Source organism: Heptranchias perlo, unplaced genomic scaffold, assembly GCF_035084215.1.
Source record: "Heptranchias perlo isolate sHepPer1 unplaced genomic scaffold, sHepPer1.hap1 HAP1_SCAFFOLD_44, whole genome shotgun sequence".
NCBI classification, from domain to species: domain Eukaryota; kingdom Metazoa; phylum Chordata; class Chondrichthyes; order Hexanchiformes; family Hexanchidae; genus Heptranchias; species Heptranchias perlo.
The window spans coordinates 4895221-4912963 of record NW_027139453.1 but is presented as its reverse complement, the minus strand read 5'-3'; the positions used below and the strand labels follow the sequence as shown (position 1 = coordinate 4912963).

General features: G+C 41.8%; 1 protein-coding gene across 1 annotated transcript in view; it reads left to right on the top strand.

Moving 5' to 3' along the window:
* Positions 1–16672, top strand: part of LOC137312901 (uncharacterized) — a 35380-nt gene extending 18708 nt beyond the window's left edge. The window contains exons 4-7 of the mRNA XM_067979277.1: positions 10239–10583; positions 12452–12472; positions 13870–13976; positions 16586–16672. Of these exons, the coding sequence (XP_067835378.1) occupies positions 10239–10583; positions 12452–12472; positions 13870–13976; positions 16586–16612 (500 nt within the window). The 3' untranslated portion in view covers positions 16613–16672. The remainder of the gene's footprint in view (positions 1–10238; positions 10584–12451; positions 12473–13869; positions 13977–16585) is intronic.
* Positions 16673–17743: the final 1071 nt, after the last annotated feature.

Genomic DNA, 17743 nt, shown 5'->3' with positions numbered 1-17743 from the left:
CCCTTTCGAAAGTTATTATTGAATCTGCTTCCACCGCCCTTTCCAGATCATCATATATCGCCTCTGACTCTTACATCAAACCTGTGACCTCTGTCTCCCGACCCTTCTGCCACTGGAAACAGTTTCTACTCCTTTACTCTGTCAAAACCGTTCATGATATTGAACACCTCTTTCAAGCCTCCACTTAACCTTCTCTGTTCTAAGGAGAACAATCCCAGCTTCCCGAGTCTCTCCCCATAACCGAAGCCCCTCATCCCTGGCACAGTTATCGTAAATCTCGTGTGCACCCTCTCTAAGGTCTTGACATCTTTCCAAAAGTGCGGTGCCGTGAATTGAATACAATACTCTAGCTGAGGCCTAACCAGTGTTTTATAAAGGTTTAGTATAACTTCCTTGCTTGTGTACTCCATGCCTCTATTAATAAAGCCAAGGATCGCATATGCCTTTTTAACAACCTTATCAACTTGTCCTACCACCTTCGAAGCATTATCCACCCTCAGATCTCTCAATTCCTGCACCCACTTTAAAATTGTACCATGTACTTTTTATTGCCTCTCCTCATTCTTCCTACCAAAACTTATCCCTTCACACTTCTAAGAGCATACGAACATAAGAAATAGGAGCACGAGTAGGCCATACGTTCCGTCGACACTGCACCGCTATTCAAACTGACCATGGCTGATCTTCGGCCTCAACAATTTCCTGCCCAATCCCCATATCTCTTGATTCCACTAGAGTTCAAAAATCTATCGATATCAGTCTTGAATATAATCAACGACTCAGCATCCACCGACCTCTGGGTAGAGAATTCTAAAGATTCACAATCCTCTGAGTGAAGAAATTTCTCCTCATCTCAGTCCGAAATGGCTGACCCCTGATCCTCAGACTAGGCCCAATAGTTCTAGACTCTCCAGCTAGGGGAAACAATCTCGCAGCACCTACTCTGTCAACCCCTCTCAAAATCTTATGTATTTCAAGGAGATCACCTCTCATTCTTCTAAACTCCAAAGAGTATCGGTCCATTTTACTCAATCTCTCCTCACAGGACAACCCTCTCATTCCCGGAATTAATTTACTGAACCTTCGCTGCACCGCCTCTAAGGCAAGTATATCCTTCCTTAGATAGGGAGACCAAAATTGTACGCAGTACTCCAAGTGTTGTCTCACCAAATCCTGTTCAGTTGCAGCAAAACCTCCATACTCTTGTACTCCGAAACCCTTGCAATAAAGGGTAACATACCATTAGCCTTCCTAATTGTTTGCTGTGCCTGCATGTAAACTTTCCGTGTTTCGTCCAGGAGGACACCCAAATCCCTCTAAACATCAACATTCAATAATTTCGCACCATTTAAAAAATATTCTGTTTTTCTATTCTTCCTACCAAGGTGAATAACCTCACATTTGCCCACGTTATACTCAATCTGCCATATTCTTGCCCATTCACTTAACCTGTCTATATCCCCTTCCAGACTCTTTGTGTCCTACTCAAAGCTTACTTTCCAACCTAGCTTTGTGTCATCAGCAAACTTGGATGCATTACCTTTAGTCCCTTCTCTGCATTAAATTCTCTCTGCCATGTGTCTGATCATTTCACCAGCTTCCTCTGTCCTCCTGAAGTCCGTAACATTGTTCACTACATTTCCGCGTTTCGTGTCATCTGCAAACTTTGAAATTATACCCTCTATACCTAAGTCCAGGTCGTTAATATAAATGTCAAAAACAGCAGTGGTCTTAATACTGACCCCTGGGAACTCCACTGTATACGAACACATGAGTGTAACCATAATCTTATTCATGCTTCGATTCCATCGATTGCTTCTGAACCCGATATGGAATATCAAATATTTCCGAAAACAAAATTGCTGACCCATTGTGCCTGTGGGAATCGCCTTGTGATAACTATCAATGATATCAGAGGCTGAATGATCTAATCCTGTACCTAATGTTTAACGCGAGTTGCTGAGGTGACTGAGCTAGAACGATAAAGAGTCAAGGGGTTTGCAATGAAAATTTGATAAAGATGAAAAGAACATTCAAATATTAAGGATTTATAAGGAATTGAACAAGGAAAACCTTTATAAATTACCCCAGCTGCAGTGTAGCGTCCCATTCTGGCCACCACACATCGCAAAGGGTATCAAGATCTTGGAGAAAGTGCAGAGAAGATTTACTAGAATGGTGCCAGGGATGAGGGACTTCAGTTATGTGGAGAGACTGGAGAAACTGGGCTTGTCTCCATAGAGCAGAGAAGGTTAAGGGGTTGATTTAATAGAGGTGTTCAAAATCGTGAAGATTTGGATAGTGTAAGTAAGGCGAAACTGTTTCTATGCAAAAGGTTTGGTAACCAGAGGACACAGATTTAAGATAATTAGCAAAAGAACCAGAGGCGAGATGAGGCGATTTTGTTGTTAATTCAGCGAGTTGTTCTGATCTGCAATGCGCTGCCTGAAAGGGCGGTGAAAATAGATTCAATAGTAACTTTCAAAACGGAATTGGATCAATACTGGAAGTGGATAAATTTTCAGATGCAACGGGGAAAGAGCAAGGGAGTGGGATTAATTGGAGAACTCTTTCAAAGAGCAGGGCACAGGCACGATGGGCGTCCTTCTATTCTGTATCATTTTATGATTCTTTGAGTTTGTTCGCAAACTAGAAATGTAGAGTTGATAATGTATCAATTAAAGAAAGCAGATAACATGAATATGGGGCCAATTGTAATAAAGGGCAAAACACCAATCTAGCCTCAGGAGGTTTTGATACAAAAGTCTCTCACTGTGTTCTGGAAATCAATATTACTTCGGAAGTGGCATCACATTGATGGTGATCGGTGAGTCGAGAAATGTTGGGTCAACTCTGAAAATGCATGTTGTCAAGATTCGTAGGAAAGAGCTTGAAGGTTCCTGAAAGACTGTTTTATTTTCAATATTTTAAGATATGGACGCTACCAGACTAGAGAGAGAGAGAGAGAGTGAGAGAGGGAGAGAAGGTTCAAGGCTAATTCTTGAATTGTATGCAAGGAAACGTGGTTAAAAATGGGGAATTTCTAATTTTTAGCTTGTTGTGGACAAACAAACATGACCTTTATAATCCCCCAATACCCCGCAGCTTTAGGGGTCAGATTAGTTTTGCTACTGGGTTAAACCATTGTGTTCTGAAGGCGACGATTATTTCTTTGGTGACGGGGCTAAACTGACGGAGTTGGGTGAGTTGAAGTTTAAAATAAAACGATTGTAGCTTCTGCTGTTTATAGTTTCCGATTTGCAACCGAAAAATTGCACAGAACAATGGATCATTCCGCCTTATTTCTAAAATAGACATTTCAGACGGGCAATCGAATGAGTATTAAAACAGGGCTCATTGCAAAATAAGAACTGGTGACTTTAATGTAAAATATACAGAGAAAGATGTTAATTTTCATAGAGGGAAAATTAAACAGTTGCAGGTTATTCTAGTACACAAATGGATATAATTGTTCTTCCCAAAAATGGAAAGTAACAAATCATAATATGTTTCATAACAAAACCTAAATACTGCAGATGCTGGAATTCTAAAATACCAGCGGAAAATGCCGGAAACACTCAGCAGGTCAGGCAGCTTCTGTGGAGAGAGAAACAGAGTTAACGTTTGAGGTCGATGACCTTTCACTAGAACTGAAATAAGTTGGATATTTAACATTCTTTTAGTGAGTGTAGAGCCAGGGAAAAATAGGCGGGGTGGGGGAGTGCGGGTTGAAGGGCGGCGGGGGCGGGGGGATTGCAGTCGGGAAAGGGAGGAAAGAACAAACGGTTGATAAGGTGGAGGGTAGGAGTGATTAAATGACAAAAAGAATGATGATGCAAGGAAAAAGTGTGGTGGTAATGGGACATTAAAGAAACCAAGAGGTAAAACAGTAATGAAACAATGTTACACCTTCAAAGTAGAGAGAGTTCGTGTACGGACCAGACACACTCCCATGGCGGGGAAAGGAAGAGCACCCAAAGCTCGAGCTCCCCGGATGATTGAAGATATAGAGATAAAAAATGGATAGTAAAAGGAGGCTTATGATAAACGTTAGGTTCATATTTCAGTAGAGAAACAAGGTGAATACAAAAAGTACAGGGGACAACTGAGAAAGGAAATAAAAGGGGCAAGTACAGTGTCTGAGAAGATTTAAGCGGGTAACACAAAAGGAAACCCAAAGTCTTTTATAATCATATAAATAGCGAAACTGGGGTTATTCTCCTTACAGCAGAGAAGGTTAAGGGGAGATTTAATACAGGTGTTCAAAGTCATGAAGGGTTTTAATAGAGTAAATAAGTAGAAACTGTTCCCAGTGGCAGAAAGATCGGTAACCAGTGGGCACAGATTTAAGATAATTGGCAGAAGAGAGGAGGTGACATGAAAAACACTTTTACGCAGTGAGTTGTTCTGATCTGGAATGCATTGCCTGAAAGGGTGGTGGAAACAGATTCAATAATAACTTTCAAAACGGAATTGGGTAAATACTTGAGGGGGGTAACATTTGTCGGGCTATGGGGAACGAGCAGTGGAATGGGACTGATTGGATAGCTTTTTCAAAGAGCTGACACAGGCACGATGGGCCGTACGGCCTCCTCCTGCGCTGTCTCATTCTATGATTCTATGATTCTGTTAAAAGATAGGTCCAGGGGAGGTGTCGGAGAAAATGGGAGCGGTGTTCATGATCTGAAGTTGTTGAACTCAATATTGACTCCGGAAGCTTGTAAAATACTTAGTTAAAAGATGAGGCGCTGTTCCTTGAGTTTGAGCTTCATTGAAACAATGGAGGAGGCCGAGGCCAGAGAGGTCAGATTGGAGTGCGACAGAGAATCACATCGGGTTACAATGAAACTAGAGCAGAGACCAGGCCATTCGGCCCAACTGGTCTGAGCCGGTGTTTATGCTCCACATGAGCCACCTCCCCCCCGACCTCATCTCACTCTCTCATCATGTCCTTCTATTCCTTTCTCCCTCATGTGTTTATCCAGCTTCCCCTTTAATGTATCTATGCTATTTGCCTCAACTATTACCTTTGGTAGCGCGTTCCACATTCTAACCACCCCCTGGGTAAAGAAGTTTCTCCTGAATTACCTGTTGGATATATTAGCGAAAATTTTGTATTTATGATCTCTACTTTTAGACTCTCACACAAATGGGAACATTTCCTCTACGTTACCCGATCAATCCCTTTGATTATCTCAATGCACTTTATGAGGTCACCTCTCAGCCTTCTGTTGTCTAAAGGAAAGAGCTTCAGTCTGATCATCCTTTCCTGATAATATATCTTCCCAGTTCTGGTAACATCCTTGTGAATCTTTTTTGCACGCTTTCCATTGCCTCTATATCATTTCTATAATATGGAGACCAGAACCGTGCACAGTACTCCAAGTGTGGTCTGAACAACGTTTTATACAAGTTTAACATAACTTCACTGCTTTTCAATTCTATCCCTCTAGAAATGAATCTCAGTGCTTGGTTTGCCTTTATGGCATTATTAACCAGCAACGCTACTTTTAGTGATTTGTGTATCTGTACCATTAGATCGATTTGCTCCTCTGTCCTATTTAGTCTCTTATTATCCAAGTTGTATGTGGCCTCTTTAATATTCCGACCAAAATACACCAGCTCACGCTTATCTATATTGAAATTCAGTTCATAAGAAGGAACATAAGAAATAGAAGCAGGAGTAGGCCATACGGCCACCCGAGCCTGCCCCGCCATTCAATCACATTATGGCTCAACTTCGATCTCAACTCCACTTTCCTGCCCGACCCCCATATCGCTTGATTCCCCTAGAGTCCAGAAATCTATCGATCTCAGCCTTGAATACATAAAACGACTCAGCATCCACAGCCCTCTGAGGTAGAGAATTCCAAAGATTCACAATCCCCTGAGTGAAGAAATTCCTCCTCATCTCAGTTTTCAAATTCTGAGACTGTGCCCCCGCGTTCTAGACTCTTCTGCCATGGGAAATAACCTCTCAGCATCTACCCTGTTAAGCCCCCTCATAATCTTATATCTTTCATTTAGATCACCTCTCAATCTTCTATGCTCCAGACAGTATAGGCCCATTCTACTCAATCTCTCCTCATCGGACAACCCTTTCATCCCAGGAATTAATCAGTTACCAATTAAAGTGAATTTGTAATTAATATCATAACTCCCTGAATATAAGGACTCGAATGAACAGTCGATTGCGTGTTAAATGTTGCAACAATGCATTAGCCGAGTTCCTCGAAGGCCTGTGGTTTTACTCCAGCCCGGTAACATTGTTTACAGAGAATAGTCAGTATTAGTTCAGCAAGGGGACAAAAATGATCATGTTAGGTGATTACAGAACTAAAGCTTTTGTAGTTCCCCCCAAATAAGGACGCTTGAGTTATGAAGATGAACTTAAATGTTGTAAAATGCTTCATACACTTGGCATCAGATTCCCCTCGCTGACCTACGTTGGCTCCCGCTCTGTCAACGCCTTGATATTAAAATTCCCATCCCTGTTTTCAGATCCCTCTATGTCGTCACCCCTTCCTGTCTTTGTAACCTCTTCCAGCCCTTCAACCTTCCGAGATCTCTGTGCTCCTCTAATTGTTGCCTCCCCGATTCCCATCGCTCCACCATTGGCGGCCGTGCCTTCGGCTGCCTAGGCCCTAAGCTCTGGAATTCCCTCCCTAAACCTCTTCGCCACTCTCTCCTACTTTAAGACGCTCCTTAAAACCTATCTCATTGACTAAGCTTTTGGTCACCCATCCTAATATCTCCTTATATCGCTCGCTGGCAATGTTTGTCTGATGATGCTCTTGTGAATGACCTTGGGACGTTTTATTACGTTGAAGACGCTATATGAATGCAAGTTGTTGCTGCAGAGTGAACACTCGCTATCTTTACATCACAGATTAATAGTATGTAAGTTTACCGTTTTGAGGATCTATCTGATGACGGTGCATTTTAAATTGCTAACCAGTTGGCAGTTTTAAGACTGTCCTGTAGCATTGTGTTCAAACAGCTATGAGTGTACGTTTGGCGATGGGACCAAGTTAGTAGTTTTAGGTAGGTGAACGAATCAAAGCATTATATTCATCTTACAGATTGATGGTTACTGGGTGACCTCCAATGGGGGGTTATGGCTAACCTCTTGACCTAATGAAAAAAGATTATTTTGGTTCCATTTGATAATAACATGAATATTAAACGTTACATCATTCCATTTAATCTCCGCTACAATGTGCCTCAGCCTGATCTGTGACTTCCTCCCTGCCCTTAACTAACACAGAGGGAGAGAGACACGCACCTGTCGTTTATTTGCACTATTCATAGTCCGACAATTTGCTTTCAGTATCTCGAGGTGTCGGCCGTTATTTAGGATTTTTTATGCACCCTTCCTTAAAATTGCGTTATTACTTGCTGGACGTGCGAGCTGACAACGGCGGGGAGAAGCCTACAGGGCCCTGTGGGTCCTTACTGAAAGGCGGGACCAACAGTGTATCTCTCTAAAGCTTGAGATTTAATGATGGAGAAAGATACAGAGGAACGACTGGGAAAGAGGGTGAATTACAAAGGGGTGAATTCGAGTCAAATCAGAAAGAGAAGTAACGAGAGGGAATGGAAGATTGGATTAAGAGAGATGAAAGGACTGGGATTTATAGTGCAGATCGTCAACAGTGTTAAATTACATAGAAATGCATCGAACTTATATTTCAGAAACAGGTCATTCAGCCCAACAGGTCCATGCCTGTGTTCATGCTCCAAACGAGCCTCCTCCCACCCTTCTTCATCTCACCCTATCAGCATGTCCTTCTATCCCTTTCTCCGGCATGTACTTATCCAGCTTCCTCTTAAATCCATCTACACTATTCGCCTCAACTACTCCTTGTGGTAGCTAGTTCCACATTATCACCACTCTCTGGGTAAAACTGTTACTCCTGAATTTTCTATTGGATTTAGTAATGATTTTCTTTTATTTATGACCCCGAGTTTTGGTCTCCCTAACAAGAAGAAACATTTTCCCTTCGTCTACCCTATTGAACCCTTTAATAACCTGTAAGACCTCGATCAGGTCATCCTTCAGCCTTCTCTTTTCGAGAGAAAAGTTCCCCAGCCTGTTCAGCCTTGCCGAATAAGTAGAGCCTACTTAGTTCTGGTATCATCCTTTTGAATCGTTCTTGCACCTTCTCCAGTGCCTCTAAAACCATTCTATAATATTGAGAGTAGTACTTTTCTCTGTACTCCAAGTGTGGTCAAAGTAATGTATATGGAGACCAGAAATGTAAAAGTGCACCAAATGCGGTCTAATCAATGTATATGGCGACCAGAACTATGCACAGTGCTCCAAGTGTGGTCTAACCCAGGTATATGGAGACCAGAACTGTACACAGTGCTCCAAGTGTGGTCTAATCAAGGTATATGGAGACCAGAACTGTGCACAGTGCTCCAAGTGTAGTGTAATCCAGGTATATGGAGACCAGTACTGTGCACAGCGCTCCAAGTGTGGTCTAACCCAGGTATATGGAGACCAATTTTGCACAGTGCTCCAAGTGTGGTCTAACCCAGGTGTATGGAGACCAGAACTGTGCACAGTGCTCCAAGTGTGGTCTAAGCAAAGTCCTATACAAGTTTAATGTAACTTCTCTTCTGTTAAATTCTAACCATCAAGAAATGAATAGAATAGAAAAGACCGGATAAATATAAATGCTGCAGTTAGTTGAACAGAACATGTTACATGGTGTCAGAGAGTTAGATTTGGTGCCATTTATTGTCAGACGAAGTTGTATTCTTAAATCATTATGCTCCAGGAGTTTTCATAATGCTTTATAATAATGTGCTCTGTACTGAAATCCACTCTCTACTTTCGCGATGATACAACATTAACAATGTGGAATATGTGAAACTGACAAATTACGCTTCCATTGGTTAATCCAAATGCATTTATTTTCACAAAGTTAAATACAAAAACGTAATCCTGAACTCATAGTGATTATTTGAAAACTAAAAACAGCCCGGGAGGGCCGCTGTAAATTTAGAAACGGATGGAAACCCCTGTCAACAATTTTTGTAAAGGAGCCAACATCCCGAGTAGTCTGGTCTAATCAAACATAGGTTGGAACACAGGAACAGGAGGAGGCCATACAGCCCTTCGAGCCTGTTCCGCTATACAATTAGATCATCTGTATCTTAACTCCATCTGACCACCTTGGTTCCTTAACCCTGAAAACCCTTGCCTAACAAAAGTCTATCAATATAATCTTTGAAATTTTCAATTGATCCCCCAGCCTCAACAGCGTTTTGGAAGAGAGAGTTCCAAATTTGCACTACCCTTTTGTGAAGAAGTACTTCCTGACTTCACCCCTGAACGGCCTAGCTCTAAATATTCCCCCACCAGAGGATATAGTTTCTCTCTATCCACCCTATCAACTCATTTAATCATCTTAAACACATCCATCAGATAACTCCTTAACCTTCTATACTCGAGGGAATACAAGCCTTGTCTGTGCAACCTGTCCTCATGATTCAATCATTTTTGCCCATGTGTCATTCTGTTGAATATGGGATGCACCCCCTCGAAGGCCAATATATCCTTCCTGAGGTGCGGTGCCCAGCCCTGAACACATTCCCTTAAATGTGGTCTGACCAGAGCTTCATACAACTGTAGCATAACTTCCATAAATTAACAGTCAGCTTCAGTCAGTTTAAAGGCTGCTCACGATTAGCAATCCATCAAAACATTTGTAAAGTGTGAGTACACATTAATGTACAGCCCAGATCCAGGCCATTCGGCCCAACTGGTCTATGCCGGTGTTTATGCTTCACACGAGCCTCCTGCCACCCCTCTTCATCTAATCCTATCAGGATAGACGTAGACAAGATGTTTCCGCTTGTGGGGGAGACTAAAACCAGGGAGAACAAATATAAAATGATCACTAGTGGATCCAATAGGGAATTCAGGAGAAACATCTTGACCCAGAGAGTGGTTAGAATGTGGAACTCGCTACCACGTGGAGTGGTTGAGGCGAATAGCATTGATGCATTTAAGGGGAAGCGAGATAAACACACGAGGGTTAGAAGAAGAGGGGTGAGGAGCGGTGGAGGTTGTGTGCAGCATGATCACCAGCATGGACCAGTTGGGCCGAATGGCCTGTTTCTGTGCTGTAGATTCTATGAAATTCCATGTAAAATATGATTGAGCAGATTGACTTGTTGACTAAACTTGTTTTCTTCTCCATGTAATTAAACAAAATCCCAAACAGAACATGAGATTCAAGATCCCAAAGTCGTTGTGTTCCAGCCCTCTCCCGAAGAGATCCAAAAAAAGGAGAAAGCGACTGTGGTTTGCCTGGTGACCGGATTCTACCCAGATAACATTTACATCCATTGGTTGGTCGATGGCAAGAAGAAAGACTCCAAAGATACAAGCATTCACACCGACAGTAATTCCATCGCAGGGGAAGGGGGTAAACACTACAGCATCAGCAGTCGGCTGAGATTCGAAGCCAAGGATTGGGCTGTGTCTAAGAATGTTCTTTGTGAAGTGGAGCACTACCAAATCGGATCAAAACATGAAACATTCAAAGCCAAAATAGATATCAAAGCTGGTAGGCGCACTAATGAGATCCGTAACATTTGATTATTTTTAGCTTAAAAGAAAGAAAAAGCTTGGATTTCTATCGCGCCTTTCACGACCTCAGGGTGTCCCAAAGCGCTTTACAGCTAATAATGCACTTTTTTGAAGAGTAGTTACTGCTGAAATGTAGGAGACCCGGCAGCCAATTTGAACACAGCAAGCTCTCACAAACAATGACCAGATCGTCGGTTGAGGGATAAATGTTGCCCCCAGGACACCGGGGAGACCGCCCACACCTCCCCCACACACCCCGCCCTTCTTTCAATCGTAGCCGGGGGATCTTTTCAGTTCAATTGATAGAGCAGACACGGTCCTCGGTTAACCTCCCATCATTCATAATCACGCCTTCATTCCAGGGCCAGTTTTGTCACTCTCTGTATTTAGTCACCGTCACCTACTGTTCCCAATCTTTGATTGATATTATAGAATCATACAGAGCAGAATGAGGCCATTCGACCCATCGTGCCTGTGAACGCTCTTTGAAAAAGCTATCCAATTAGTCTCATTTCCCTGTTTTTCCTCCAAACCCCAGCAATTTCCCACCCTTCAAGTAATTATCAAACTCCCTTTTGAAAGATCCTTTTGAATATGCTTCCACTGCCCTTTCAGGCAGTGCATTGCAGATCATAACAACTCGCTGCGTAAAAACGAAATTCTCCTCATCTCACCTTTTTACATTCACCTTAACTCTGTGTCCTCTGGTTTCCGACCCTTCTGCCAATGGAAACAGTTTCTCCTCAAAACCCTTCATAATTTTGAACGCCTCTATTCAATGTCCCCCTAATCTTCTCTGCTCTAAGGAGGAAAATCACAGTTTCTCCAGTCTCTCCACGTATTTGAAGTCCCTCATCCCAAGTACCAGTTCAGTAAATCTCCTCTGCACCCTTTCTGAGGCCTTGACATCCTTCCTAAAGAGTGGCGCCCAGAATTGAACACAATACACCAGCTGAGGCCCAACCAGTAAAACTTCCTTGCCTTTGTACTCTGTGCCTCTGTTTATAATGTCAAGCACCCATATGCTTTTTTAACTGACTTATGAACTTGTCCTTCTATTTTCAATGATTTCTGTATGTAAACGCCTAGGTTTCGCTGTTGCTGCACCCCTTTTAAGTTTGCAAAGGCAATCTGTATTATAAGTGTGTACATCGAAATTTATAATGGATGTGTATACTGATAAAGGCGGAATGTATCACTCGAAAATACGTTTTCAATCATATTCCTGCAGACATATAAACACGTGTATAACTAGGTTCTGTAATTCATATCAGTATGCCCATAATATACAATGTACACAGATTCGGATGGAAATCGATGCGTAATTAATGACCTAAGATATCCTTTAGGCAAATCTTGAGCAAAGAATGTTTGCATTACCGTCAGTAGATACAGGGTGTGAGCAAGTTACTTCGTTATGAATGGCTGAATGAATAAATTAGCAAGTAAATAAATAGATGATTCAGTAAATCAATATTTACATAACTAAACATCTCAAGCAATAAATAAAGCAAAAATCGATAAATAACTAAATAATAGATGAAACGGTAAATTGATAAATAACAAAATAAATCAGTAAACCAATATTTACATAACGAAGCAACTAAAGAAATAAATAAAGTAAAACTCAAGAAATAACGAAATAAATTGATGATTGAATTAATAGAGAAATAAATGAATAAATGTTCGCAGGAAACATCAATTAAAAACTCCATTGAAACGACGACCACAATATATTAGACTGGAGTCTGACTTACAAATATGATAATCTGAATCTATGAAGTAATTTCATGAACTACTCTGATGCTAACCCTTTATTCTCTCTCTTCATTCTTGTTTTTTCAGAAATCTGTGGTGTGAGTAAAGGTGAGTTTCCCACTGCTTCTCTGAAGTGATCTGAGCGCATGTGTGAGAATTCCAGCATTGTTACGGTGTCAATCATTTCAAATATTCTCTCCTTCCAAAATTTGCAAACTGTTGTTTCTTTTTTTCAACTTTATGAGCAACATCTGTGGGGATATTAAGGTTGGGTTAACGTTGCATGTCAACGGGCTTTCGAGATCAGTTCCAATGGATTGGCTTCGAAATCCTGTTTTCTCTGGGACTTGGGTTAATGTCACCCACATAGGAAATGCAATTCCCCCGTAATGCAGGAGAGGGAAGACCTGGATGGGGGTAGATCTGTCTTAAACCTTACACTTTACTCTGTGAGATCTTGGGCTGAGAGATGGAATTCTTTTCTCCAGTCAAAGAACGATTTGCATTTATTTCGCGCCTTTCACGACCTCAGTACTTCACAAAGCACTTTGCAGCCAATAAATAACTTGTTGATGTGTAGTCATTGTTGTATAGTCGGGAACGCGGAAACCATTTTGCGCACAGCAAGATCCCATGCATGGCAATGAGATAAATGAACAGATAATCTGTTTTAGCTGTTGGTTGAGAGATGAATATTAGCTGGGACACCGAGGAGAACTCTTATGCTCTTCCTCCACTAGTGGCCGTCGCATCATTTACATCAACTGAGAGGACAGACCAGGCCATGGTTTAACTCTCATTCGAAAGACGGCACCTCCGGCAGTGCAGCACTCTGTCAGCACTGAAGCTTCAACACTGCAGCATTTCCTCAGTACTGCCTGTCCAATAGTACAGCATTCCCTCTGTACTAGCCCTCCCACAGGGCGGCAATCCCTCAGCACTGAAGGTCCGACAGTATAGCACTCCCTCAGTTCTGCACCGAAAGTGTCAGTCTGGATCATGTGCTCAAGTCTCTGGAGTAAGACTTGAACCCACCACCTTCTGACTCAGAGGGGAGAGTGTTACCATCTGAGTGGCGGCTAACGATGACTCTCAACTCAAAACCTAATGAGTTCCCAGTGCAAAAATTACCAAAAATTTGGTGGTAAACATTTGTCTCGCTCAGAGAGCACCCTCCTCACTCCCCAGGAGCGAGAAGTTTGCGAAATTGGAAATGTCACGTATTCGGCAATAATGGATGAACAATAAATGTTGGCCTCGACAGCGACGCCCACATCCCACGAATGTTTTTTTTAAAAAATGGAACAGACTTGCGGTATTGAGATAGGCCCCAGGGCAAGTTCGTGGGTCAAAATAGAGCTGATTTTGTTGACCAGTTCTGTCACAGCTGGATTTGGAAAATGACGCTGACACGGGGCTCTTGAAATGGGAAGTGTTTAATTTGCCAGCGTTTTTTCCTTGAGAGATCAAAAATGACATCATTGTTCATTGTATTCACTTAACAGAAGAGAAAATGCAAAGCATGGGGACAGCAAAATTGTCCTATCTGATCCTGATCTGTAAAAGCATCTTGTACGCAGCCTTCATCTCAATACTCGCTTGGAAAACTAAGGTAAGATGACTAAAGTTCATGAAATATGCATTCACAACATTAACCTCCACATTTAAAGGAACTCAAATTGGCAGGATGTGGCTGGTGGGGCCTCAACTATTCATTGTCTTTATTAACGACTTAGATGACAGGATAGAGAGCTACATATCCAAATTTGCAGATAACACAACGATAGGAAGCATTGTAAGCAGTGTGGATGGAAGCATAAAATTACAAAGAGATATTGATAGATTCAGTTAATGGGCAAAATTGTGGCAAATGGATTTCAACGTACGCAAGTGTGAGGTCATCCACTTTGGACCTAAGAAGGATAGATCAGAGAAAATTCTAAATGGTGAAAAGCTTGAAACAGTGGAGGTCCAAATAGACTTAAGGGTCCATGTACACAGATCATTAAAATGTCATGGACAGGTACAGAAAATAATCAAAAAGGCGAATGGATTGCTGGCCTTTCCATCTAAAGGACTAGAATACAAGGGGTTACAAGATACTCTACAGCCATACAAAGCCCTGGTTAGACCACAGCTGGAGTATTGTGTTCAGTTCTGGCCACCACACCTTCGGAAGGATATTTTGGCCTTGGAGGGAGTGCAACGTAGATGTACCAGAATGATACCTGGACTCCAAGTGGTAAATTACGAGGAGAGATTACATAAACTAGGGTTATATTCTCTGGAGTTTAGAAGATTAAGGGATGATTTGATCGAAGTTTTCAAGATTTTAAGGGGAACTGATGGGGTTGATAAAGAAAACCTATTTCCGCTGGTTGGGGAGTGTCGGACTAAAGAACATAGCCCAAAAATTAGAGCCATGATTTTCAGGAGTGAAGTTCGGAAACACTTCAACACGCAAAGGGTGGTAGACGTTTGGAACTGTCGTCCGCAAATAACAGTTCATGCTAGCTCAATTGTTAATTTTAAAACTGAGATTGATCGCTCTTTGTTAACCAAAGTTATGAAGGGATTTGGGGCTCAGGCGGGTATATGGAGTTAGGTCACAGGTCAGCCATGATCTCATTGAATGGCGGAGCAGGCTCGAGGGGCGAAATGGCCAACTCCTGATCCTTTATTCCTGAAGATAACCGGAGAAGGTAAAAGATCAATTTTCGTTCAGTCCTTGGCTCCCTACACACAAGTGCACTCCCATCCCGTAGATTTTGTACAGCAAAACTCCATTCCACGTTCATTCCAACTATTCCCATTGCACACAATTCTAGTGGTGAAATCCATTATCTGTTCACTCACAGCAGAAAACAGACTATTCGGCCCAACTGATCCAAGCCGGGGTTAATGCTCCGAAGGAGCCTCCTCACACTTTCTATTCCTTTGTCCCTCATGTACTTATCTAACTTCCCCTTAAATGCATCTATGTTATTCAGCTCAAATAATTCACGTTGCACATTCTCACCACTCTCTGGGTAAAATTCTCCTGAATTCCATATTGGATTTATTAGTGACTACCTACATTATGATCCTTAGATTTGGATTCCCCACTCCTGTTGTACAGAGCTCTAATACACAAATTTACTCCTCAGTCACAATATTGAGAATAATCCTCCATTATACTGAATTACAATAAGCGAATCCACTCCCACTAAAGATTAGCAGTAGGTCCCAAGGCACTGTTTAGAAGACGAGCAGGCGGAGTTCTCCCCGGTGTGCTGGGCCAACATTTATCCCTCAACCAACATCACTGAAAAACTGATTAGCTGGTCATTAACACAATGCTCTATATGGGATCATGCTGGGCACAAATTGGCTGCCGAGTTTCCTACGTTGCAGTTGCGACTTTTCTTTAGAAAAAAATACCTCATTGGCCGTAAAGCACTTTGGGACGTCCTGAGGTTGTGAAAGGTGCGCCAGAAATGCAAGACTTCCTTTTGTTTAAAATGATAAACCCCCGAGCCATTTCCATTATACCGTGCTCGGTGATTTAGGTCGAAGCATTAAGCAGAGATTTTACAATATTCATTTTGAAATTTAAAATATTTTATCGTGATATTAGAAGATAGTTTTTCATGATTAAGATTGTATTACCAGCAATTAACGTTTTATATGAGTCAATTGCCTCCCAATTATTACTGAACGTATTGATCTTGGCAGGGCAATAATGTCGAGGCCTTGAAGGGGGTGCAGAGGTGATTTACCAGAATGGTACCAGGCATGAGGGACTTCAGTTGTGTGGAGTTTAAGGAGAGGTTTGATCAAGTTGTTCAAAATCATAAGAGCTTTGATAGCGTAGCTAGGGAGAAACTTTTTCTAGTGGCAGGAGGGTCGGTAACCATAGGAGACAGATTTAAGGCAATTGGCAAAAGAACCAGGGGCGAGATGAGGAGATTTTTTTTAATGCAGCGAGTAGTTTCTACCTGGAATGCACTGCCTGAAATGGTGGTGGAAGCAGATTCAGTAGTAACTTTGAAAAGGGAATTGGATAAATATATGGAAGGGAAAAATTTGCAGGGCTATGGAGAGAGGGCAGGTGAGTGGGACTAATGGGATAACTGTTAAAATAGTCAGCACAGGCACGATGAGCCGGATGGCCTCCTTCTGTGCTGTATCCTTCTCTGATTCACTGATGCTAATAACGGTGTCTTTTTTGATATTCACAAGGCATCTTACAGCAAAAGGTTTGACTGATGGTCAGAAAAACGATGAAGCCAAAGATAAACGTTTGGGAAAGGGATAAAGGTTAAGTGTGTTGTGAATACCTACGGTGAATTTGGTCCAAACGTCCACCGATGCTCTGGTGTAACTCCAGCAGAACCCCTGAACTTCTGCCGGCTAAGCGGGGAAATCTGTGAGCAGATTTACGCCCCGTTCTGTCTTTTCTATTTTAATAACTATTTTCATGTTTTTGGCACTCCGTTTTTTGTTTAAATAGGTTAAGAATTGAGCAATACACGAGCTTTTCTGTTTACGGATTATATGGTTTACCATTAATTGTTAATCGGTGTTCCTTAAATCTTAATATTGAATCGTTGAATTTATGAATGAAATCTTACAGAAGGAGGCCATTTGGCCCATCGTTCCTGTGCCGGCTCTTTGAAAGAGCTATCCAATTAGAGCTTAGTCATTCAGCATAGCCCAGCCAGTGTCCTCACCTTCAAGTATATATCCAGTTCCCTTTTGAAAGTTACTATTGAATCTGTTTCCACCGCCATTCCAGATCATAACAACTCACGATGTAAAAAAAATTGTCCTCATCTCCCCCTCTGGTTCTTTTTCCAATTATCTTAAATCTGTCTCCTCCTGCCAGTAGGTACAGTTTCTCCGTATCTACACGATCTAAACTCCTCATGATTTTAAACTCCACTATTAAATCTCCACTTAACCCTCTCTGCTTAAGGAGAACAACCCCAGCTTCTCCAGTCCCTCCACGTAAATGAAGTCCCTCATTCCTTGTACAATTCCAATAAATCTCCCCTGAACCTTCTCTGCTCCATGGTGAACAATCCCAGTGTTTTCTAGTCTCTGCACATAACCAAAATTCCTCATACTGGTCATTCTCGTCAATCGATGCTTAACATTAAGAGTGGAATTCAAATTCCCAACTCAAAACCCTGTTTAACGAGATTCCTGGTGTATCCACTACAATTCTATTAATGAACAAATTTAATTGCAAGTTGTAAAATTCACCCATAGTTTTTGGTCGGGAACCAAGATCAGAATTGCCCATTATTTTTCATAGTTTTGTCATTAGATCAGGTATTCACAGCGCAGTGCTTGCTTGTATTTTTAAAATATTTTTCTGTACTTGTTTATTGTATA